Source organism: Canariomyces notabilis, assembly GCF_033297395.1.
Source record: "Canariomyces notabilis strain CBS 508.74 unplaced genomic scaffold N656scaffold_3, whole genome shotgun sequence".
Lineage (NCBI taxonomy): Eukaryota > Fungi > Ascomycota > Sordariomycetes > Sordariales > Chaetomiaceae > Canariomyces > Canariomyces notabilis.
This window is the reverse complement of record NW_027041825.1, coordinates 1,013,428-1,038,302: the sequence shown is the minus strand read 5'-3', so window position 1 is coordinate 1,038,302 and position 24,875 is coordinate 1,013,428. Positions and strand designations below refer to the sequence as shown.

At 54.8% G+C, this 24,875-nt stretch overlaps 6 protein-coding genes and 1 non-coding gene across 7 annotated transcripts; 5 read left to right on the top strand and 2 right to left on the bottom strand.

Annotated features, from left to right (window-relative positions):
• Positions 1 to 1,351: 1,351 nt before the first annotated feature.
• N656DRAFT_795477 (uncharacterized protein) lies at positions 1,352 to 2,437 on the top strand (the record flags this gene model as incomplete). The annotated part of the gene is made up of 3 exons (XM_064817417.1): positions 1,352 to 1,572; positions 1,633 to 1,776; positions 1,879 to 2,437. The coding sequence occupies 3 exons, from the start codon at positions 1,352 to 1,354 to the stop codon at positions 2,435 to 2,437; spliced, it is 924 nt and encodes a 307-aa protein (XP_064673350.1).
• Positions 2,438 to 3,008: 571 nt separating this feature from the next.
• N656DRAFT_702936 (60S ribosomal protein l15) lies at positions 3,009 to 3,858 on the top strand (the record flags this gene model as incomplete). The annotated part of the gene is made up of 3 exons (XM_064811065.1): positions 3,009 to 3,095; positions 3,259 to 3,415; positions 3,491 to 3,858. 3 exons carry the CDS (start codon positions 3,009 to 3,011, stop codon positions 3,856 to 3,858), a joined length of 612 nt encoding a protein of 203 aa, XP_064673349.1.
• Positions 3,859 to 4,088: 230 nt separating this feature from the next.
• N656DRAFT_775740 (uncharacterized protein) lies at positions 4,089 to 4,751 on the top strand. Its single transcript, XM_064814497.1, has 3 exons — positions 4,089 to 4,491; positions 4,556 to 4,586; positions 4,656 to 4,751. The coding sequence occupies exon 1, from the start codon at positions 4,198 to 4,200 to the stop codon at positions 4,474 to 4,476; it is 279 nt and encodes a 92-aa protein (XP_064673348.1). The 5' UTR covers positions 4,089 to 4,197; the 3' UTR covers positions 4,477 to 4,491; positions 4,556 to 4,586; positions 4,656 to 4,751.
• A 79-nt stretch (positions 4,752 to 4,830) lies between these two features.
• On the bottom strand, positions 4,831 to 4,931 carry N656DRAFT_t28. Its single transcript has one exon. It is a non-coding gene; the product is annotated as a tRNA-Ser (tRNA).
• A 1,950-nt stretch (positions 4,932 to 6,881) lies between these two features.
• Positions 6,882 to 11,803, bottom strand: N656DRAFT_399660 (ARM repeat-containing protein). The gene is made up of 6 exons (XM_064809529.1): positions 11,276 to 11,803; positions 11,159 to 11,179; positions 10,507 to 10,952; positions 9,660 to 9,861; positions 8,346 to 9,138; positions 6,882 to 8,276 (listed from the first exon to the last, which is right to left on the bottom strand). Exons 1-6 carry the CDS (start codon positions 11,465 to 11,467, stop codon positions 6,955 to 6,957), a joined length of 2,976 nt encoding a protein of 991 aa, XP_064673347.1. The 5' UTR covers positions 11,468 to 11,803; the 3' UTR covers positions 6,882 to 6,954.
• Positions 11,804 to 15,748: 3,945 nt separating this feature from the next.
• Positions 15,749 to 19,316, top strand: N656DRAFT_702412 (beta and beta-prime subunits of DNA dependent RNA-polymerase; the record flags this gene model as incomplete). Its single annotated transcript, XM_064811025.1, has 2 exons — positions 15,749 to 15,875; positions 15,958 to 19,316. 2 exons carry the CDS (start codon positions 15,749 to 15,751, stop codon positions 19,314 to 19,316), a joined length of 3,486 nt encoding a protein of 1,161 aa, XP_064673346.1.
• A 3,142-nt stretch (positions 19,317 to 22,458) lies between these two features.
• Positions 22,459 to 24,247, top strand: N656DRAFT_766072 (uncharacterized protein; the record flags this gene model as incomplete). Its single annotated transcript, XM_064813452.1, has 3 exons — positions 22,459 to 22,699; positions 22,757 to 22,940; positions 22,996 to 24,247. The coding sequence occupies 3 exons, from the start codon at positions 22,459 to 22,461 to the stop codon at positions 24,245 to 24,247; spliced, it is 1,677 nt and encodes a 558-aa protein (XP_064673345.1).
• Between the last annotated feature and the right edge of the window lie 628 nt (positions 24,248 to 24,875).

The following is a 24,875-nucleotide window of genomic DNA, read 5'->3' as shown; positions in this document are numbered from 1 at the left end:
AACATGTTGATTTCCCAGCGTACAAGACTCGATCATTTAGTCCCGCGATACACAAAAGAAAGAGACTACGGCTTGAAAGACTTTGAGAGGCGGCCGATCCTTCGATTATGAGGCAATGGAATATGCCAAGATGACGAATTTGTTTTGCGAGAAGGCAGAGAGGTCGTTAGCCGGTATCTTGCTCGGCGTGGGACGAATAACCAGGTCTTGGGCTTGTGTGGCTGCCCGGCCACGGTAAGGCAGGGCCGCTCAACAGTATGAATCTTCTTTGCGCTTCCTTTTCTGTCTCCTTCGGGCTTACAGGCTTTGTCTCGGGTTTAGTTAATCTTCTCATTAAAATCCTGGGCAGGTGATGGTCGGATACACTCTTTCCTTACTATTTCTTCCTTTCCCACCCGAGCGATGATTCGTCTTTCTGCTTTGACGAACTTGAAGACCTTGCCATAGACAGAGACACACAGAGAAAGAGAGGGGCTTTGGCACGAGCATTGCGTAATGTGGAGATTACAAAAGCGGACACATGAGCTTGGTTAGGGATGGGATACCTGTAAATAGCATTATAACGAAGATTTCTTGAGTTCGGTTTTTATTCGTTTTATTTATTTTCTTCGTTCTCTTCTTCGTTCTCTTCTTGTGCCCTCTCTTCTGACTTTTGCGGGATCTGTTAGATGGCCTCTCAATCCATGTGGTCCCAGGTGGTTTACATGTAGGTTAACAGAAGGCTGTTTAGAATGGTTGCTGGAATTCAAAATCCGTTGTTTCAGGATATGATTTGCGCTGCTTTCAAGAACCTGATGTACTACTCCGGGACTATTGGTGTTTTAGACATAGCAGTTGAGATCTAACCGTCGTCTACAGAGTAGCGTCAGACTTCCCACGCGTGTCTCGAAGCACCTTACTGCAGTACTTAGGTATTTTAAGCACAGTCAGTACTTCGTGAGCACTGAATTTACCTTCAACCTCAGATGCGCGTAGAAGGATGGAGGGAGATGCTTCAATGCAGTCCTAGTGTGCCTTCCGGTGTAGGTGGCACCCCGCACTTTCCCAACTAGCTGTGTTCATCTTGCCTAGGCGGAAGGGGTGGAGGACATGGAGGTATTGAGGGCGTCATTGGCAACTTCCCATCATGGACGAGAAGTAAGGTCATATCCACTCGGAGCCCTGTGCTCGCCGTCTTTGAGCTGTCTGGCTTGGATGATCACTATCGAAGAAGTGGTGGCATGTAACCTCCCGTCCCGGCTGAGCAGTGAGCACACTATTGATCAAGATCTCCGCGAGGTGTTCTTCCACCCGGTTCCCTCCTTGTCTTGTCCTGCCGTCCAGGTTCATTTGGAAGACATTTTGGCTCACCATGCCACCCAAAAGAAAATCTAAAGACGCCCCATCCTCGAATAATCCTCCTCCGTCCCGTGCTCGCGTTGATGGAGCCTCGAAACGCTCATCCGCCCCTGATGGCAACGACCAGGATAGCGACGCCTTTGTGCCTAAGCCGGCCAAGCGAGCCAGAAAAGCCCCGGCAAGGACCGCCAGACTCGACGCGAACATAGATGACGAGCTGGCAGATATTGGGCGGTAGGAATCACCTAACAGTCACTCGAGGAACAGCCTCTGACCATATCCCCACAACTATAGCGCCGGCTCCAAGCCAACCACCATCGAAGAGCATTTGATGGACCAAAACAAGAAATCCAAGGACTTCATCCAACACTTCAAAGAACAAGTGGCTCAAGGCCAAGACAGAGTTCTCGAGACGCTATCGAAGCTCAGGCAAGATCTGTAGGCGCACCCCAACCCCTTGCTAGGCACCCCTTCCCGCGAAGATTGAAGAAGATATCACGGCGTCACTAACATACTATCCCACTTAACCCAACCAAATAGCATGACTCACCATTCTTCACTTCCTCCACAGGAAGCCAATGACGACGGCCTATCCGAGATGTACGCAACGCTGCATGCAGCCGCTCAAACCCTTTCAACGGACGACAACCCCCTTTTTGAGCACACCCAGCTGCTCCTGCGCCTGAGCCGGTCCATCTTGAAGTGCTACGCTAAAACAGAGGCCGAGACGCGCGGAAATTACGGCACGGGGGCGCTGGCGTCACTGTCTCCCCGTAAAGTGTGGGAGCAGGATGAGGAGGGCATGAGCAAGCTGTTGGCGTGCGGCAAGGAGGTTGCGCTGAAGGCCGTCGAGGGTTGGATTAACCCCAGCTCTACGGAGGCCAGCTCTTCCGATGGGCCTCTTGCGGAGGGCGATGGTGAGGTGGATGGTGCCGAGGAGGTGGACGGGTTGGCAAGGGGGTTGTTTGGCAAGAGCAATGCCAAGGCGAAGGCTGAGAGTTGGGGACTGGGGGCTAAGAGGCAGATGCTTGCTTTGGCGGCGGTGGTTAGGACTTTGGAGCATGGAAAGGGTGGTGTTGACGAGAATCAGGGGCAGTAAAGGGGATCATGTATCGGGCCTTATCACATTGCAGGTGGATTGTAAGTAAGGTAGGTATGTGTGTGGTGAGGTTGCTTCGAGATGTGGCTGTGGAACGTGAATGTTTCATTGTCTTCGACATAGAGGAGCCGCTATAACTTGATTTGAAACTCGAATCTACAATAGGATTCACAAAGACAATTTCTGTCTGGTAACCGCTCCCAATAGTTCTCATGAAGCGGATCTGTAAGGTTGTGGTCGGTGAAGGCTCCAACTGAAGACTTGAAGTCTGGGAGCTTAAATCTGTGGAGCCCGGGTCATACACGCTAGCCCCAGTATGTACTAGCGGCTCAACCAACTGGTTAGGGCTTTCGCTTTTCCACAACTGCAAAGTTCCCAAAATTTTGTTCCCGACTCTCGATCACGAACTCGGCGGATTCCTTCGACCCTACTAACTACAGGAATTCGAGGTTGGTGCGTATGCCCTGCCCATTGCAATCGTCTTGCAAGCATTTCACTCGCAGCTTGCTCAATTTTTCCTTGCCTGATTCTGTTGGCGGCGAGGAGCTGACCGTGGAATTGCACAGGCAAAATGGGTGCCCTCAAGTACCTCGAGGAGCTTTCGAAGAAGAAGCAGAGCGATGTCGTTCGCTTCCTTCTGCGAGTTCGCTGCTGGGAGGTTAGTTGAGCACCCTCGAACGATTTGTGGACGGAGGCTTGAGCGGCTTTCTCGACGATGCGATTGTTTCCCGAGCAGCCTGGGAATCGCTCGTCATGAAACTGCGACTGGCCCCGTTCTTGCTATACACTCGTTGAACATTGCTGAGAGTGCATCAATATAGCTCCGCCAGTTGAACGTCATCCACCGCGCCTCGAGGCCCAGCCGCCCCGACAAGGCCCGCCGCCTTGGCTACAAGGCCAAGCAGGGCTATGTCATCTACCGCGTGCGTGTCCGCCGTGGTGGCCGCAAGCGCCCTGTTCCCAAGGGCGCCACTTATGGTGAGGACGATGTTCTTCAATCGGGATGCGAGCGGCTTTTGCGAACGGACTGCTGACCGGCTTTTCCTCGTGCAGGCAAGCCCACCAACCAGGGTGTAAACCAGCTCAAGTACCAGCGCTCGCTCAAGGCCACCGCTGAGGAGCGTGTCGGCCGCCGCTGCGCCAACCTCCGCGTCCTCAACTCGTACTGGATCAACCAGGACTCAACCTACAAGTACTACGAGGTCATCCTCGTCGACCCCCAGCACAAGGCGATCCGCCGCGACCCCCGCATCAACTGGATCGTCAACCCCGTCCACAAGCACCGCGAGGCTCGCGGCCTCACCGCGACCGGCAAGAAGTCGCGCGGTCTCAACAAGGGCCACCGCTACAACAAGACACGCGCTGGCCGGAGAAAGACCTGGAAGCGCCACAACACCCTGTCCCTCTGGAGATACCGGTAAACGGTCAGGCGAGGCCCGTGATGAACATGGCAACAGCGATGTTTCGATCCTGGTTCTTCTGTTTTGCGCAGTCGAGAAGTGGCATAACGGACAGGCTCGCATGCCTGGGGGTTCTGGCGAAGGTGTGCATCATATTGATATCTGGGAGCACCGGACTGGGAAATTCGGTTTAGTCGAGCAAAAAAGGAATGGACAGGTGCCCTACGGGGCAGTTTATGATATTTGTCCGCAACTCAGGCTTCTCATCAATTGCATCGTGATTACCCGGCTTGTTTGGAGTCTGGCGTTTGAAAGAGTCCACATCTGCCTATTCTTGTTCACTTCGCTGCCGCTGTGTCTATGCTCACTTCGCGGCGCATCTCTGTCGGTTGGGATGCAGACCAACCCCGTGTGTGCTCTTCTCAACGTCAATCTTGGCTGTTACCCCAATTCCCTTCCACAGTCCCAGAAGATCAGCAATCGACAGTACACAGCTTTCGCCAGTCATTCTGTGCCCATGTGTCTGCCTATTCCCATAACGAACCGGGTCCTAGGACTGTTCAGAGGCTGTTATCTCACCCCACAGGATCTTATGTCATTCTGGACGGTAATGGCCGACCACAGGCCATCGATCCGTAGCTTCAGGGTGACAACCTGTCGCAACCCTTGAATCACTATCTGGGTAATCATGGCTCGACGATGTTAAGGGGAGTGATACCTGTGAGGCAGGAGATTAAGGGATATCGCATCTACGTAGATCGATGAGTCAAGGGTGATCCGTACATGCCGCCAATCCACGATGGGGCACATCGACCTACATACAACCAGCCATGGCATATCTTTCAACACGAATGACCTGGCTTGCTCAGTCCCAAAACAAAAACAACCGCATCGCAATCTCCTTCACTTCCATTTTGCCCAATGCCCGATCACTCATTTTCCTTCTGCGGGCAAAATAGTGTGATCGACTTGATCAAAACAAGTCCAAAAAAGCGTCACCTGTAGGATTCGAACCTACGCTCCCGAAGGAACTGCCTTAAGCTGCTAACTTGGTGATTAGCAGGGCAGCGCGTTAACCACTCCGCCAAAGTGACTTGGCCTGTGTTGGATGCCTGCTGGTGTGCAGCCAGCCATTATATTCGCTCATCCTCTCAATTCCTGAAGACCTACCATACAAGCATCGCCAACCACATCGCTAATCGGGCCAGAGTCAAATGTCAGCACGTTCAACGGCGTCGACCTGAGCCGAGTTTTCCCAACTTCAAGGTGTGGTACGAGTTGTACTAGGATGGGAAATTTGCTAGTACTAACGTTCCTTGTCTATGACTTGGCCTCCTTGAAATCAGCATGGGTTTGCTATTACATAAGTGACACCGAGAATTGACTATCCCAACATCAAATCTAATTACGGATATCGAAGCAAGCTGCACCCCTTCACACTCTGCGAGCAGTTCCCATGGCCTAACCGGCTCAAGAATCATCCAGTCAGACGAGGGATGACTAAGTACTAGCTCTAGAGTGGCAAAACTGTTACCTGAAGCAGCATGACTGGGCCGGGATGAGTGCCTGGTATGTATCACGAAACGTGTCTTCGTATCTTGGAGAATGCTGCGTGGGGAATGCGGTCAAGAGACGGGAGCCATCACCATCAACGAAGGGCATGGCAAACACTCCCATGAAAGAGTAAAGACACCAGCATTATTCTAACTTGTTCATCACATGACACATCTGCTCTACATCACGGACATCAGGACGAACCTACACACACATCACCAAGCACACTCGAATCGAAGCCCGAGGGTAATAGAACGCGATCCCCTTTTTTGTTCTTTTTCTAAATACAGGCAAACAGGCCTCGGCAAGGCCAGCGGGTGCCGGGAGGCCAAAGCTGAGCCGCAGGGGCATGGTGAAGAAGGGAATCAAGGACTTGAGGGCTGACTGACGACTCCCGTGCTATCTCTCGTCGGGTCGGAGTATTCTTGCCGTCCAACCTTCAACAGCAGGTAGGTGATAGAATCTGCCATGTAGACGATCCATGTAGACGATCCGAGTGCGCGGGGGTGGGGGGTCGAAAAGGGGGAAGGGGCAGGTGTAAAACACAAAAACATGGCGGCGAAAGGCATGGAATGGGGGGAAAAAAACCGAAACCCGAAATCCAGTGCCGCGCGAACCCGTGTCCGCGAGTATGCAGCATGGATGAGAAAGGAACGAAGAGCCCAAGGCAAGAATGCCAGAGAAACCGGATATCCCGTCGTTGACGAAGTGCATTGCGCAGTCCTCTCCATATAATCGAGAACCAAGGACCTGGTGACATCCTGCCGCTGGCTCTGCATATGCAAACCTCAGAGACAATCAGGATGCAGCAGCTGAGTACGAAATGGTAATCGGTCTTTCGGGGAGAAACACTGGGTGTGGAGAGTGTAGAGAGGTACCATCCCACTTGTCAACCACTGGGACTGAAGGCCCATGCATCGCCAAGGTGAAGGTGGCTTCGCAAGACCACGATAGAGCCTCAATTTCCCTCAAGAGAAATGGAGAAATTCTGTATGCAGCCGTCTGACTTTCCCGTCAAATCCTCGTCGATACCATTCCTAGGCATGTGGTGCACAAATGGCGTCAAGAAGATACGGCCGAAAAATGGACGAGGCTGGATGCTGGAATATCCGAGAGGATCGAACTCTGAAGCGCGAAAGAAAACCGAAGAGCGTGAACCGAAGAGACAAAGGGGATGGCCATGGGGAAGACTGATGAAGAATTACGTCCAGAACGCTCTATGCCGTCGCGACCGATTTCGTACCTATCGAGCGGATAGTGTACAACAAAGCGGAAACTCCCCGAGACAAGGCCGTCATGAGTCTCGAGGGCCGCTTGAGCTCGATAGTTGTTTGTCGTCGCCTAGCGGTACCACACCGCGTCATAAGAAAGCTCGATATGCCGTGAGAGTCGTCGCTAGTGGTAACAGTGCAAAATAGGAAATATTTCGTTACGGTCATAGCGGTCGATGTCGCCTTCGTGACTAGTGTGCAGTGATAAAGGAGACGTAACTAACGCAGGAAACCAGGCCCAATTCTTGTAACGCCCATCCTAAGCCAGATGGCTCTGCTACACGGCGCTGGGTTAGAGCCACTGAGTCTCGCCGCTCCCATTTCCAGCGCCCATGGGGAACTGGGGTGGAAATTGCTGTGCACGCGGCGGCGGCGGCGGAGCCTGAGCTTGCGGAGGAGGAACAGCAACCATACCACTGCTCGGGAATGCAGCAACCGCACCGCGGGCGCCATTCACATTCGCGCCATTGATGCCGTTAACACCGTTGACACCATTGGTGTACCCTCCAGCAGCGAGAATCGAGGTGTTGTTGTTGGACAGGGCGCGATTGTGGCTCGGGCGAACAGAGGACTGGCCACCGGAGGGATCGACAGGCGTTGCCTGTCCATTGGTGTTCGAACCACTACGAGAATCGTAGGCCTGAATCTTGGCCTGGATACGGCGGCCATAAGGCGTCGCGCGGATGGCTGGGAGACTCGGGCGGATTGTCTCAACCAGACGATGTTTCATGACCGGGGTGGCGTAATCAAGAGCCGTCTGAATGACATAGTTGGCGAAGGAATCGCGGAGCAGGCGCTCCATCTCACCAGCAGTCAAGAGCTCGTTGACGATCATGTCCTTGGACTGCTCGGAAGCGCAGCGCAGACACTTCTCCACAACGTTGGAGCTGAATTTGTGCTTGGAGAGCGCGATGATGCGGCCTTGGAATTGGCGTACGACCGGCTCGGTGAAGCTCTCCTCATTGAGGTCGATAATGTACTGGACAACGTAGTTTCCAAACGGATCCTGCACGAGGGCAACGGCATGAGCAGTGATGCACTCGATCAGCCAGACCTTCTGTGCACCGTCGGCATGATCTATGCAGCGCTGGAGGACGCAGCAGCCGTGGCGGTGGGTGCCGACTTCGACGCAATTTTTGCCGACCGCGTCGAAGATGAACGAGGCGTCGGCCGCGCTCAGCTTGTTCAGGCACTTTTGAATGACGTGGTTGCCGTTGAGATCCTGGATGAGCTCGACAACCTGGTGGCGAAGAGACTCAATAATGATGTTCACCTGAACCGGCGTGGTCACATGCTCGATCATCTTCTGGAGGGCTCGAGTACCATGCTGGTTCAATGCGATTCGCACCATATCCGCGGATGCATTCTGGATCAAGACGGTGCGCTCATCGTCGCTGCAGTACTCGAGCAGCTTCTGGCACAGATAGTTACCGAAAGGATCAGTCATCAGCTCAACAACGTGCTGGTTGGTCTCGAGCCAAATCATATGAATCTGGTCAGGGATGCGGTTCTCGAGCTGCTTCTGCAGGTAGCGGCACCCATGCTGGTCCTTGCACAGGGAGTAAATCGTACCGCCAACCTGCTCAAGAGGCAGATTGTTGAAGCGAGCCATGGCTATCATGATCCATTAGCATTAGAGTTAGAGAACAATACATATGAGAGGTATGGCAATGGCTTACGAACCTTCGCTGTCCATCTGGCGGCGGCTCTGAATGACTCGAGCTTGGCTGTCCTGAGACTGGCGAGGAGCTGGTGCCGGGCTATAGAGAGGGGCATAGCCGGTGAAGTTTTGCTGCGAATACATAGGGGAAGAATTCGGGTTGCCGACAGACAGGTTCTGCATTAGCATGGGAAGATTGTTGTAGCCGGCAGGAGAACCGTTCATGGGATTTCCGTTCATGGGATTGTATCCCGCGGGTGGGGGATAAAACGGATACGGAATCGCCGCAGTTGGCGCAGTGACGGCCGCGGCAGCAGGAGCAGAAGACTGAGGCTGAGTAAGAGCAGGGCCGAAGGGAGGAGCGCTAGCTTGCAGCGTCGACGTAATGGACGGGTAGCTGGCAGGCTCGCGAGCGCTGGCCAAGGACGCATCGGCCGAGAGCTCACGGCTGTGGCGGGTCGGCATGGCGCCAGCGGGGATGCGACCAAGGCTAGCGTTGTGGTTATGGAAATGCTGCTGAGCATGATTGTTCGCGTTGGCACCCAAGCCCGACGAGCCATTGGTCTTAACAGTGGGAACGTCGTTGGCAGAATAGGACTGCTGGAGCTTAGGGGGGGAAGCCAAGATGTGAGTCGTGGGCGGCGAAACAACCGAGGATGCCGAGGTATCCGACGTAGCCGCTGCCGTCTCCGGGAGGAACTTCATGCCATCGATGGAGTGACGAACGCTGGCGCGACTGCCGATAGTGCTAGCCTCAGACGGGGAGCCGACGGAAGGCGCCCCGTTGAGCTGCGTGGAGCCGATGGTAGACATGCTCTGCCGATGACGATGCTTGTTAATACTATTCCAGCTGCTTGACAATGAATTCTCTGAGGTTTGAGCAGGGCTAAGATCTAGGGTAGAGGAGGACGCAGTCGTCTTCAAAGTATGTCAACAAGCTGAGCCAACAACACTTCAAATGACAGCATCGAGATTGTGCCTCCTTTCTTTTTCTTTTGAGTCCACTTGGCCACAAGATGAAGGAGTACAATACGAAACTGGTTGGAAAAGTACAGTGCTGTTGCAGGGGAGATGAGTGATTGGAGGAGAAAAGCAGTGGAGGAAGATGGGTGGGAAGAGGTTTGCAAATGATTGTGCCATCTCGTGGGGCCGGTTCAGGCGCACACCACGTTAATCATAAGGTACGCGACTTCCCCGGGAACGAGATCCGTCTGAACAATGGGAAGTAGATGGAAATGTCGAGGCTCCCAGATGACCTGACTTTGGAGAGCTGCGAGGGAGGGCTTCGAAGAGACAGTTGGAGGAGTCGCAAGACAACACAGTAATCAGAAACTCACCATTGACGAATATGTTTGCTGCCGAAATAAGGATGGGAAGGCGTCGTTGTTACCAACCTGAGCCGTGGGAGTCGTTCTAGTTTCGCCCACGTTCGAATCTTCGTCTCCAAACAGGAAACCGGTCGTATTGTTGCTGTCCTCCAGCCCGATATCGCCCAAGTAGGTCCGAGACCGGGTTACGGGCATAGAATATCGATTGAGCCTGGAAGAGCTGCTTGTCAGCGACCAAGTTTGAATTGATACAGGTCAACACCGCTGTGGGAGAGAGATTACTGAAGCGTAGAAAACCCGACCGACGAAACCGATCACCGGCAGCGTTGGGTAATGAAGGCTTGAGTAAGGAAACTGCGAAGCGACGATGAAGAAATCGCGGGTAGACGCAAAGTGAAAGAGGTGGAGAGAGAGAAATGCCACCACTGGGTTGCAGGAAATTAGATATGGGGAAGGATAAGAAGGGCAAAGCAATCGAGGTTTGGTATTGTTTGGTCATTATTGAAGGAACAATCAAGGCGTAGGTGTAGCTATTGTCCTCCCCCGTGAATAGAGATGAGCGGGTTGTCGAAGAGAAACGGGGAAGGGGCACGTCGAGGGGGCTTGCCGACGGGGCACGCCGGGTGATAGGGGTAGAGATGACTTTGCACCTCTTTATTGTCCGCATCAGGGTACTCAGGATGAAAATACCCCGTAGGTTTCCATGAAGACCAAGAGATCCAACAATGGCAACAGTATGAGATAGAAGGCGGGAGAGGAACAGGCGGCTCACAAAGTTTAACAACCCTGAGGCCCAGCCTTACCACTCTCACTTTGGTCTGAACAAGTCGCATCAAAATCGATGAAAAGCACTTACGCGTTCGTTGAGCGATGGCTTGTGGGATCCTGGCGAACCGCCTCTTCCTTCTCGTCCTCGTCACTGTTCCTCCGTGAACCGGGCACTGAGCGCGACGGGAGCTGGTCATCAAAGGCGAATCGAGAAGGGAGAGTCCCGGATAGAGGCGAGGTGAGCAGTGAGCCGGATCGAGCAGGGCGATTGAACAGGCCGGGAGGTGAAGTGAGGCTCGAGGTTGAATATCGATTCGGCCGAGAGAATATCGATGGGAACCCGGAAGTCTCGCGGTATTCAGGGGGTGTTGTTGGCTCGGATTGATGCCCACCGAACCTGGCGTTTATATCCTCCTGCATTTGCTGGAGTTCCCTCTCCTCCTGTCGCTGCTGGGCGTCCAGCTTATGAATCTCGGCCTCGAAGCGCCGCTTGTGCTCCCGAAGCCGCTCGTAGTCTAATCTCTTCTTCTCTAGCTGTGAATGATGGCGTCAATGGTGGCCATCAAGTCAGCCGCAGCTTCTTCCAAGCGCAATTCTCACGCGGGGAGCCATCATTGGCAGCCAAAGTTCGCCTCGAAACAGAGATTTGGGTTTACGTTGTAGCCGCAAGCTGCCCGCTGCACCCGACATGGAAAAGGACGCAACTAAGGCGCTGCGGTAGAAGTCGAAGAAATACGCACCAGTTGAACTTTATGCAGGGTCTGCCGCGATCCGTGTTAGCCCGGCATTCCCAGCTTTTTTGGGCCAACGCTCTACTGTGTAGCTGCGTTGACGCCCTTCGAGCTTGTCAAACGTACCGTGGTAGTAGCAAAATCCTGCGGCTCGGCAGCGCGCGGAATCGTGGTAATCGATGACAGTGTTGGTACACGACCGGAATCAGTGGTGAACCGGCGCGGCAGCAGAGGCCCGTTGCGAGGCGGCGAGACAAACGCGTTGCTCACCTGGGCCTCGCCCTGGGGACTCTGCTGGGTGCGGAAGAAGTCGTCCATCTCGCTCGCCTTCTCTGTCACTAACGGTACACGGGTTTTTCATACACGACGCGAACGGATTGGACGACGGGTATCTTCCTCTCTAATGCCTATACCAAGAGGGCTTTGCGGTCAGCAATCTGACGCCGGCGGCAGAGTGCGAAGTTCGAATTGTGCGGTGCGGTGCGCTCGAGACAGGGGTATGTAGATCCCACACAAGTTCTGAAGGGACGGGCATTCAGGGTCACGAGAGGGCTGGGGAGAGCTGGGTTGTCCATCCCTGTCTGCTGCCCGTCTCTTGCGTCGCTGTTTGGCGCCGGCGCCGCCACATCTATGGCTTTCCGACACCCGCCTCAGGGCGCCGGGAACGGAATCGAGGTCCAAGGCTTGAGGCTGCAATAAGGCGGCAAGGCAGACAGGGGAGAGACCTGAGGCAATCAAGACGACCATGTACTGACCTGGAGAAACAACGTCTGTTGGCACAAATTGCGCCCTGGAAGACCAGGAGCCGCAGCAAAGGGGCGAAAACAGTACAGTATACAAAAAGGAGCGTGGTGAGGAAGGGATAGAAAGCGCTCTCAGGGTCTTTTGGGTGAGGTTCGGTTTATGGACAGCAAAGCCCAGCCAACCCCTGGCAGCGGCCCTAGCGTAGTCCAGTCTTGCGTGGCCGACCAGTGAACTTGGAAGCCCCTGGCCGGGTACATACTTAGGGCCAAGCTCCTGAGTGTGTCTGTGACTTATTGTACTGTAAGTGCTGTAAGTACCTCCCTAGTCACTGCGCTAAAACACCCCCGCCTTCGCAACCTGGAATTGGGTCGGGCCTCCTGCGGGCTACTTCGAATGGCTGTCACTGCGCAAAAGCCTTCAATCCCACACCACCTCAAGCAAAGTTACCGCGAAGGAGAACCCGGCTGATCCCTAGAACCTACGACGCCTCCAGCGGCTCATCGACAAAAAGAAGCCGGAGCCGAACATTGGAGGGGAGATGATGCGGTAGACGGATTGAAACACGGTGCATTCCTTCTCGCCGTGATATTAGTAGTGCCCAGCAACGGTGCTCCTTCCAGCTTCTTGCTGCCCAACATGGACGCCCGGGCGGCCTCAGATTCTCAACATTATGTCCTATTGACATACTGAGATAGGCAACCCATAAAGTTTGTGTGAGTTCTCACCCCTGCCGCAGTTGCCTCGGTGTCGAAGCGAACTTGTTGTGGAGTTTATGTTGGGTATCGCCAATGCAGACCTATCACGCTACCAGCCCCGGAGGCGCTCCCTTTCCTACCTTAGGTGTGACGGGAGATGTGCATGCTGGATGCGGGAGACAGCTCTGGCTGTCAGTTGATTTGATATAGGTACTCGAGACCCTGGAAGAACAATCTCATCTACTGCCCATTTTCCCTGCATCGATTGCTTCTGCTCAAGCCTACAGGTATGCCGACCGAGAACGGGAAACCAGACTGAAAGGGAGCCAGAGTCAAAGCAGCGGTGTACACATACCTATAGTGCACATAGGTAAGGTATTGATTCAAGGACGGGACAGCAGCAAGACGCTGCAGTACGATCCATGGATAGGACGGTGGCAGCAGACAGCTTCTTTAACTGCAACCCCGACGCACTCGCTGCCTCCCTTCCCCCACCCACTTGTCAAATTGTCCCACCTGTTGAGTGTTCGACCAGAATTGACGGCTGCGTAGTGTACTGTATGTCCGTACAGTACAGTACGAGTCCCTGAACCGTTGTCTTTCCCGCTGGCCCATCCTCCCTACATAAGGTACTGTCTTGTATGTACTGTATAGTACACTTGTGGTGGACCCTGCTTCTAAGGTTACCATCGGATCATGGTTTGATGGCAACCTGACAGACAGCGGCGGTTACACAGCACAAAGGAGCTAAAGCTTCATCAAAAAATGTGTTTCTGGAGTTTGAAGAGCTGAAGCTCTAACTGAGCTACTCAGAACGCGAGCAGGGCGGAAGAGGAACTGCCTCCGCGGCCTTGACTACCTAAAGGTAATGTGCGGCCTTGTGTCTTGGAATCCAGGAATTCACCTAGCAGGTTGAGAGCCGTTGAACTCCGATTCCGCACGCTCAGCCATTGACTTCGGCGGGGTATGAGAGCGGTGAACCGCGAGACGCAAGCAACAGGTAGGTGGCGATATAGCAGGATGTTATATCTACGCTCTAGGCCTTCCCAAAACTGGCGTCCAGACAGACCAACCGCACGGAAACTTGGAACTGGATGGCGAAGCAGTCGGACAGGGCATTTAACCGGTTGCCATTCATACGGAATGGACGGCCACTTTTGATAGGAATCTGCGCATCAAACATGGCCACCTTCCCCCGATGGCATACGTGCCGCCCGAAGCAGAGAATTGAAGCTCTTTGGTGGCGTTGCCTTCTTTGATCCTCATTTGCTTCAACCTGCTGGAATTGTTGATTCTCTTCTCATCATCTTCACTACCCCGCCAAACACCTGCAACCCCTCTTTTGCCCGTTGCAGTAATGCAGTTTGGATTCCTTCCTGGTGGAGCTCTTTATCCACTCTGCACATGGCGACATTTGCAAGCCCGCCCAACCCCAGCCGAGCCAGCCCCTTTCTCCTTGTTCCCCTCCTTCGCATCTGATGAGATGTAATCCATTCTTGTCAAACAATCTGCCACTGCTATCACTGTTAACCAATGGAAGTGAGCTTAGCGCGCTAAGCTACTAGACTTCTCTCCATTATGGTTGATGCCATCAAAGAGAGCAACCGGTCCTCGGCCTGTAACAGATCTGCTTGTGCTGCCCCGCAGGGCGCACAACTGCCCGACGAAACTGCATGGAGGGGTATCACCGAGCTCCCTGTCGATCTCGATGCAACCTTCATAGTTCAAGGCTTAAAAGTCAACCAACCCGAGGTTTCGAGGCTGAGGGCAACCAAGCTCTTCTAGAGACATGCTCTTGCCGGCCGAAAAGCCGTTGATAACAGTGTCGATACCCAACATTGACCGAAGCATGCCAGTGTTCCCCACCCAATGCTATGGCAAGTCTGGGGAAATCTGAGAGGAGCAGATCTGCCTATAGGACATCCACGGAAGAGACGGCTGCAGCTGTCGTGGAGGGGTTCTGTCTAGAGTCTGTATGTAGGTACATACCTATAATACCTTACTCCGTCAGCCTCAACCCCACATTCGAGCTGCAGGTGTGGTTTCGTGTGTAAAAGTCGGTGAGCAACTTGACCTTTATAACAGTAACTTGACCTGGTATGGAATTGTTGATAGAACTGCAGAGGTCAAGGTCAACGAGCCACGAGGTACATAACTCCAGAGTGAGAACTGCTGATGGTTACTAGAGCGCTCTGATTGTAGCATTGTGTTGATCGGTGAATCCAAACCGTGAGTGAAGGTCTCTTCAAGAGACTATTGTTACATATACCTATGCGCGACGCTCTGTATGGTCTAGTGCAAGTCAACGTGAAACGCATGTAGGGCGGTGCGATGGCGAGATCAATCAACGTTAGCGCCATGTTGTGAAGTGTCCTCGGAGCGGTGCTGGTGTGATCGAAGGGTATTGTACCACAAGACAAAGACCATGGACGAATTGACAACTTGGCTGCTGGAAAGGCAGGGTGACTCAGGATTCGATGCAGGTGTCGCCTTCTCTTCCGGGAACATTAGAACAAGTGATATAACTGTTGCCAGCACATCAATGCAGAGGAACTGCCCGCGACCCCTTGGGCGAACCTACGGTACCATGCCACTTCACTGCAAGGATAACAATAGGCATGCCTAACAATAAGATTAGAATAAGTGCCACGAGGTTGTAAGCAAGGCTACTGAAAGCCCGCGGTCCTGTCAGATAAAGCATGCTTAAACTCATCAGTGTCTTCTCGGCACCTTAGCCTCAGGAGGCTGGCGGAGGTATCGTGGTACTTGCTCACCTATCTTCTGCGATCCAGATAAGGGATTTCCCCAGATATTATTTCCAGAGAATCAGAAGACCGTCCTGCACTTTCCACTGAAGATGCCATTCCTCAGCCAAGTTTGTTAAGAGGCTCACCTTTAAGTTTCGTAACTGAGGTCGTATTAAACTGTGGGGCTCTTGGCACACAGCGGATTACTCACGTTCGCTAGTAAGGGGACCTTGCCGCTTGTAAAGCCCCTCTCGGGCCCCTCTCCTGTCGTCCCCCACCTAACGTTCACTTATCGCTGCTTATCGGCGATAAACCAAATATCGCGGGGCAAAGGAGAGAAGAAAAAAAAAAAAAGGTTGACAGCTCGGCTCTGTCTACCATTCAAACCCCCGGTCGCGCTCGGCAGGCCCAAGATGGCTGCAATCGATGACGGATTTGAGGCTCTTTTAGAGCCCTTTTATAATGGCAAGAAGCTAACAGACCCAATATCGACAAGAGAAGACAAGTACCAGCTTCTGCCCGCGTTTCTCAAGGTCAAAGGTCAGTTTGCGCCAGATCAGGTCACTGTAGCGATGAAAAGCAGTCAGATTGGTCTTGACTAACTTTTTTTCTCGTGAATAAGGTCTTGTTAAGCAGCACATCGATTCATACAACTTCTTCATCGAACACGACATTCAGAATATCGTTAGGATAAATCGCTCCATTCGAAGCGATCAGGAGAAGGATTTTTGGCTCGAGTTCACCGACATCCGTGTCGGCACGCCGACGCGCAACGACCAGGATGGCGACTACAAGTCCACCAGCGATGTCACCCCCAACGAGTGCCGGCTTCGTGACATGACATATGCTGCGCCCGTCTTTGTCGACATTGCATACACACGCGACAGGACCAAGATTGTTCGGAAAGACATACAATTGTGCCGGATACCCGTCATGCTCAAGAGTGCAAAATGCTGCCTCAGCGGCGCCAACAACGCGCAAATGGAGGTCATGAACGAATGCCCATTGGATCCGGGGGGCTACTTTATCATTAATGGCACCGAGAAGGTCATTCTCATCCAAGAACAGCTCAGCAAGAACCGCGTAATCGTCGAGACGGATGACAAGGGCGGCGTAACAGCCTCGGTGACGAGTTCGACACATGAACGCAAGTCCAAGACGTACGTCATTCTGAAGAGGGATTCGAGCCTAAAGAACGACCGCATTGTTCTCAACCACAATGTCCTCGTCGAGCCCATCCCTATCGTCATCGTTCTCAAAGCTCTCGGCGGCCTGTCCGACTATGAGATCATGGAGCTTGTGGCTGGCGGGGATGCCTTGTACCAGGACGACTTTCTCATCAACTTCTTCGAAGCGACAAGACTCGGCGTGTATACCCAGCAGCAAGCGCTGGAGTACGTTGGCGCCCGGGTGAAGATGGGTGGTCCCAAAAAGGGACGATTCACAGCCGCACCGCGGCGGAGTCCAGTCGAGGAAGGGTTGGACGCGCTGGCGAACCTCATCATTGCCCACGTCACGATCGAGGACCTCGACTTCTATCCGAAAGCAGTCTACATCGCCATGATGGTCCGGCGCGTCCTGATGGCTTCGCACAACCCAAAGCTGGTTGATGATCGCGACTTTGTCGGGAACAAGAGATTCGAGCTGGCAGGGCAGTTGCTGTCTCTTCTATTCGAGGATCTATTCAAAATGTTTGTCTCCACCCTGAAGGGGAACATGGAGTATTTCTTCAAGAAGCCCAACCGTACGTCGGCCTATGATCCGGTGGGCCCCATCAGCAGCCAGGGCCAATACATCACTCAGGGCTTGAACAGGGCCATCCAGAGCGGAAATTGGAGTGTGAAGCGCTTCAACATGAACAGAGCTGGCGTCACGCATGTGCTGAGCCGCTTGAGCTACATTTCCGCCCTTGGTATGATGACTCGTATCAGCAGCCAGTTCGAAAAGACGAGGAAGGTCAGTGGGCCCAGAGCTCTTCACCCTTCACAGTGGGGTATGCTCTGTCTATCGGACACGCCAGAAGGTGAAGCCTGCGGTTTGGTGAAGAACCTGGCGCTCATGACCCACATCACCACCAACGCTGAAGAGGAACCGGTCAAGGACTGCATCTTTGGACTGGTCCGCGGTGTCCAGCCAATCCGAAAACAGACGGGATTAGGGCTGCACGGCGACGGCGCCTACGTTATCCACTTGAACGGCACCCCGTTTGCCTTGACGCGGAACCCAAAGCAGTTTGCATTGCGGTTCAGGACTATGCGCCGTCGTGGCCACATTTCCCCTTTCGTTAGTATTCATCTCAACGACCGTTTCTCTGCGGTGCACATCGCCACCGACGAGGGGCGTATCTGCCGGCCTTACATCATAGTCAAGGACGGAAAATCAAAGCTGAGGCCAGAACACCTGAGGCTGCTTCAGCTTGGCAAGGCGACCTTCGACGACTTTCTCAAACAGGGTGTAATAGAATACCTCGACGTCAACGAGGAAAACGATGCGCTGATTGCGGTAGGGGAGGACGACATTAATCGTTCGACGACGCATGTGGAGATTGAGCCCTTTACTATCCTGGGTGCGGTCGCAGGCCTCATCCCATTCCCCCACCACAATCAGTCTCCCCGGAATACATACCAGTGCGCCATGGGTAAGCAAGCCATCGGAGCCATCGCATACAACCAGTTCAACCGCATCGACACCCTGCTCTACACACTCGTCTACCCGCAGAGGCCCATGGTCATCACCAAGACAATTCAACTCATCCACTACGATAAGCTCCCGGCGGGACAGAACGCAACGGTCGTCATCATGTCCTATTCGGGCTACGATATTGAAGACGCGCTGGTGCTGAACAAGGCGTCGTGCGACAGGGGCTTTGGGCGGTGTCAGGTGTTCCGCAAGTACACGGCCGAGCTCCAGAAGTATCCCAACGGGCGAAAGGACCGGCTAGGAGCCATCCAAAAAGACGAAGATGGCAAGACCATTGCTAAGCATGCCTGTTTGGACAGAGACGGCCTTGCTGTTGTGGGGTATCGGGTCCAAACTGGGGAGACCATGATATTGAAGGAAACGCCGATTGACCTGACTTCAACGGGCATTGGTAACGACCGGGGGTCTGACGGCTACGTCCCGGCAGCGATTAACTATCGCATTGCCGATCCGGCCTACATTGACAAAGTCATGATTTCCCGGACCGAGAAGAACAACGACATAGTCAAGGTCCAGACGAGACAGACGCGCCGGCCAGAGATAGGCGACAAGTTCTCGTCACGCCACGGCCAGAAAGGCGTCGTCGGCATCATCGTCGAGCAGGAAGACCTGCCCTTCTCTGATTCGGGCGTTGTCCCCGACATCATCATGAACCCCCATGGTTTCCCGTCGCGTATGACAGTCGGCAAGCTGTTTGAATGCCTCACAGGGAAAGCAGCGGTAGTGGCCGGACGCCGCGACTACGGGTTCGGCGACGCATTCCGCTCGCACCCCGTCGAGGAGATGGGCAAGGTCCTCATTGAGCACGGCTTCTCGTGGGAAGGCAAGGACTACTTCACGTCGGGCATCTCGGGCGAATCCCACGAGGTGTACCTCTTCAACGGGCCCATCTACTACCAGCGGCTGAAGCACATGGTGCAGGACAAGATGCACTCGCGGTCTCGCGGGCCCCGCGCCATCCTCACGCGGCAGCCGACCGAGGGTCGGTCGCGCGACGGCGGTCTTCGTCTTGGTGAAATGGAGCGCGACTGTCTAATTGCCTATGGCGCCTCGCAGTTGCTGCTGGAGCGTCTGATGATCAGCTCGGACCAGACCAAAGTGGATATTTGCGAGCGGTGCGGCCTGATTGGGTATAGAGGGTTCTGCCAGACTTGCCAGAGCAAGAGCACGGTTACTCAGATGACCATGCCCTACGCGGCCAAGCTGCTGGTGCAGGAGCTGATTAGTATGAATGTGGGCGTGCGCATCGAGCTGGAGGACAAGTTCCCCCATCCTAGGTAGTTGGGGGCCAAGTTCCTCAATCCTGGGTAGTTGGGGGGCAAGTTCCTCAATCCTGGGTAGTTGGGGGGCAAGTTCCTCAATCCTGGGTAGTTGGGGGGAGGAGGTATCCTTGAGGTGTGTGTGCATCAGCCGGCGTTGAGGGCTTGGGATAGGTGCGGAATCCATGTTCGTTCTTGAGGCGTTATAGGTATGGCGTCTGGAAGGGACACTTTGAGTATATTAGACTGGCGAACATGGTTGGCATCTGAGCAAGGGCGTAGAACCTGTAGTCATCTTGTGTGATGATATGCAAGTGCATTATCCCCCGTGTGGAGGAACGGAAACATGGGACATATGTTCATCTAGCCTATTGTACTGTGTTGGGTGCATCGTACCAGCTCTATAAAATACTCTCTCAACACCCCGCAATCAGCAGTTACAACTCGCTATGTATGCCATAGACCATCCAGATGCCACTCAACCTACCCCTCACCCCTATTGACAGATGACCCAAATCAGACTGTATACGTCGCCGGATAATAATCACATCAGTATCATATCCATATCCTAACGAATAAGACACACCACCCTTCCGCTCCTTGTATCAACCGACCAAACCGGGATCGCCACCTGATTCAACTCAGGGGTGGTTTTCATAATGGCACATCCCCATTTGCAACCGCATCACTCTCAACAGCCCTCAAGCCACCCATCCAGACCTCAAACTCGACCGCTCCTTCCTGGCTCTGTCTTTGTTGTTGTTTCTGTTGTTCCGGGAGAACTTCCTTCTTCTTCTTCTCCTCCTCCTCCTCATCGTCCTCCTCGCCACCCTCTTGGTCCTCATCCTTTCCCCATTGTTCTTGCTGTTGATGGTCACCTTGCCCTCGCACCCCCGCCCGCGACGACGATGATGACAATCCTGGCCCCGACTCTCTCGCATGCGGCGCAAACACAACCTTGAGCCACCTCCGCCAGGTAGTCGTCGCAGTTGCTGTTTTAGAGTTGTGCTGCCGCTGCCGCCCGGGCTGACGGAACAGGGCGATGCGCGCCGAAATTTGAGTAGTCCATACCAGTCCCAGGGAGGGTGTCTTGAGCGGGTGTTGGTACGGGTGATGATGATGGGGCGGTGAGTCACCCCACCCCGTGAACCACGCTTGTTGGTGGTCGAGTAACAGGGCTGGGTGGTCCTCGGGTTGAAGCTGGGTTTGGGGTTGGGGTTGGGAAAAGGGCGCCAGCGGTGGTGGTTGCGGGGTGCTTGATGGTGAAGAAGAGGGAAGCAGATTGTCCTCTGGGGTCTTCTCTATCCCCAAGGCACGGCTGCGGGTTGCAAGAGGGCTTTCTTGCGTCAGCCGCGGGTGCGGGTGCTTACTGTGGTGAGCGTAGAGGGATGAAGATGAGCCCGGGGTTTGGCGGACCGCGCTGCTGCTGCTGTTAGCACCAGAGGAGGAAAAGCGGTCGGCTACCTGGTTGGCGATGACCACGGCCAAGTTGTGCCGCTGCGCGAGCTCGCGGAGGTGCATCCCTAGCCGGACCAACTCGGCGGTGCGCGCGCCCATGTTGGAGCCCGACGAGGAGGAGGCCGAGCGCTCAAACTCGGCCCGATAGTTGGCTGCCACCGAGTCGAGTACCAAGAGGCCGATCCCGCGGCGCTCAATCTCGACGGGCACCTGGAACGAGAGGATGTGGTCTTGGCTCTCGAGGTCCGGGGTGATGGTGCTGATGATGTTATCGAGAGAGGGCCGGTCTGAGGGGGGAAGGCGCTGGAAGAGCGGGTTGGCCGAGAGCATCTGGGAAAGGCGGCGGGTGGGAAGCGGAGCCTCAGTGCTGATGTACAGCGCCGGGCGACCAAGGCCGTGAGGAGGAGGCAGCTGCACCGACAGCAGGAGGGTGAGGAGAAACTGCGTCTTGCCAGTGCCGGACTCGCCCGTGATCTCGGTCACGTAACCCGAAGGGATGCCGCCACCCAAGGCGTCGTCAAGGATCGGGTCGAGGGTACTGATAGTCTGCCATTGTGCGGCGAGCGAAGCAGCCGTGTTTTTCAGTTGGCGAGCAGAAGTGGTGGCAGGAGATGGAGATGCTGCTTGTCCTTGTTTTGGACCCAGCACACCAAGATCGCCATGCAAGGCATTGAGCACAGCGCTGCAAAAGCGCTTGACATCAAGCAGCGGCAGGTTGGTGCGCTTCCCAATGTCGACGGCGTCGAGGGTCAAGAGGTCGCTCGTCGACAAACCGTGTTTTTCCAGCGCCGGAAGCAGTCTAGCATATTGGCCGACGGGGAAGTGCGGCAGCACGCGCAACAGATCGGTCATGGAGACGCATCCGTGTGCTGCCGATGCGGATGCGGCCCGGTGCTGATGGGGATGGGATGGCGTCTGGGAGGACTCGGGCTCGTCGGGCTCGCTCGGCGCCGGAATTGTGGAACCGTCATTGCGTGCCGATCTTCCGTTGACCACGGAGGGAAATTCTGAATTTGTGGATTTTCAGCAACGACACTCGCCCGAAACGACACTGTGCACAATGCACATGTCCCTCCAAGAACGGATCCATCTTTTTGTCCGCTGCGGGGCTGATTAGCGCCTGTCAGTCTTGGCAGGGGCTCGTCCAGTGTTTATGTGGGGTAATTAAACTTGAGGGATCGGTTGCAGGGTTCAAGGAAATTGGCAGGGGTAGGCAAGAGCAACCTGGAGGTTGGCTCTTGTGAGGCAACAGCTTCGGAGAGCTTTTAGGTCCTGTGAGTTGCTTCGTCCAGAATCAATTGATTGCAACCTGGAAGTTCTTGACTCCTGCACGGTAGCGGCGTGCTCCCTATCTCATCAATGCACTAACGTTAACTGTTAAAGGAGCCGCGGAATCTTGCTAACACACACATGTGTTCGCACCTCCGTTCCCGAATACCGTAGGCGCCAGGCTCGAATACCTAGGCTGGGTTACCTGCGCCTAAGGTGTCAGGCCCCGGTCAGTCAGCATTCAGCAGCCCCTAACGTTAATTAACGTTAGCACCGAGTCTTGAATTCTTCCGAGTTACCCGTCAATTATACTCCTCGGTGGAGGCCCCGACTTCGTTCATCTGTCCTGCCATGCACGTCTTGTACAGTTTTCTCCTTCCCTTGTTTATCAACACCAACTGCCGCGGCGTGGATACGTCCTCCAGCCGCCGGTAACCATGGGCCTTTTCTACCTCTTCGGGGCTGCCCTCTTTGGTGCTTCTGCTCAAGGTCTAGTCTTTACGGGGCCGCGACCGACAGATAGTACAGATCATCTCAACGCGCTTGCAGAAGATGGCTGGACACCAGTCCCCACGCCCGGCCCTGGCATCCGCGAAGTCCTCCGACGGCAAGATAGCCTGGCGTCAACCTACCTTGTGGCGCCAGACAATACCTGTGGTTTCATAAGCGGGAGGGAGAGTGAGTGAATCCATTTTGTTCAAACCTAAGGCTCTGCTACTCACCACTATATCCCAGGTGGGGCGTATACATGCGGCCAATCCAACTTGCGATGTGCCTTCATCCCATCCTCGGCCAAGATTCCCGGCGCGGCGGGCTGCTGCAACGGCAGCCAGTGCGCTTTCCGCGTGTCGTGCCTTGACCGCGAGGACTTGAAGTCCTGTGACAAGTCTTGTCAGGCCGACACAATGACCCTGAAATGGTCTGTTGCTCCGCTTACCCGCGATCTGGGTGCTAGGAACTAACACGATCAACAGTTCGGGATCAGCACGCTTCTGCAACACGGTCGCCTTTCCGCTAGGAGTCACCGACTATTACTGTGCCACACGCAGGATAGCAAGCGTCCAGAAGGCCGAGACGACGCACAGTGGCCAGCGCAGCAGGAGCATGGTTTCAACCGTCATTGGCGAAACGACCTCAACGTCAACCAAGACGAGCACTTCCAGCAAGCCGTCCTCTGGCTCTTCAACCTCATCGCCGCCCGAAACCGCCTCTTCAGATGCCGTCTCCTCGACGACCAGCTCTTCCGCAACCGATTCTACAAGTGCTGGCGCAGCGACTACCTCGGCAGATCTCGAAGTCGCCCCAGCCCCTTCGGCCCCGGTAGGCGCCATCGTAGGAGGTATCCTTGGCGGCATCGCCCTCCTTGCTCTGATAATCTTCGGCACCGTCTTCCTCCGTCAGCGGCAGCTGAAGCGCCTACAAGCATTGCAAGCCCAAGGCCCTTCGCCTTCAGCCGGCCAACAACCGCCCATGTCCCAACCGCCTTTCCAGCCACAACCACCAGCCAACCCCTTCGCCGACCCACCACCACCATCCCCCTATTCCTCTCAAGCCCCACCATCGCCTGCCATATCCGCCGTGTCCGCCCACCAGTCTCCCGTACGGGCATATGGCACGGCGGCGACGGCGGCAGCAGCAGCAGCCGGAGCAGCCGCCGCAGCGGGCACCTTCAGATCCCAGCAGCAGCAAACCCGCAGCAACCCCCGCTTCTCGTACGAGCAAATAAAACAACCACCACAAGCACAAGCGACTTACTACCCCCAGCCTCCCGCATACGACCAGGATTCTTCCTACCCCTACCCCATGCAGGACGAGACGTGGTTAGGGCTAGGTCTAGGGGAGCGACAACAACAAGCAGCACAGCAAAGCGTGCCATCCACGCCCGTCTCAACAATCCATGACGCCATCCCCGTCACGCCCGCCTCGGCACTCAGCACCGGCGCCGGCGGCAGCGGCATTGGCAGGGACCAGAGCATCAGCAGCATCAGCAGCGGCGGGAGGAGCAGCAGAAACAACCTTGCTGCGGCTGCGGCTGGTGGTAGTGGTGGGAAACAATATCAAGGACCGGGAGGGGGAGGCGGAGGAGGGGACAACAATATCATGGCCGGCGTGCCGCTCATCCTCCAGCCCGGCATGGGCATGCAGCGGCTCAAGCCCTCGGTTGTGACGGTGCGGCGGTCGCCCTCGACGAGGTCTGGGGCTGTCGGGAGCGGGAGCGGGAGCTAGTAGTGCTCGGTTCTGAGGGAGGTCCGGTTTTCAGGTTGGATTTCCCAGGGGGGGGGAGGGGGTTGGGGGGTAGGTCGACTGGCGTGCAGGCGGGGGCGGGAAAGAAGGAAGTGTAACGGTTTTGGAATATTCAACAGCTGTGCATGAATTGAGACGAATTTGGTTGGTTGGGCAAAGGGTTGAATTGGGAGGGAGGGAAATGAATCGGGGAAGGGAAATCGGGAGTGGCTAAGGGCGGCGGCTGTGTGCGATTTGGTTTGGTTTTTTGGAGAGATTATACCCTTCATCTTTTGACCGCCAGCCCTTTTATCCTTGGGCATCAGCGTCTTTCTCAAGATGCCGGAGAGAGGCAGCATCGCCGGACACTGCACAGAGGCAGGGTGGCGGGCTTGTATGTAAATATAGCATCGAGTGCCCATCTCACATATGGCTGTTGCAAGACTCTGCAGAACAGCCCATTCAAGTTCTTGTACTACATATCCACATCATTTACTCGATCGTGGTACACAACACGGCTCGTGCGTGCCTAGGGAAGGGTGCTGGTCCAATGCCTCTACAGCTCATCGTGTTGCTCTCAGCAATGGGTGCTTCACCGAGTCGCGGTCAGAAATACATCATGTTACAGTAC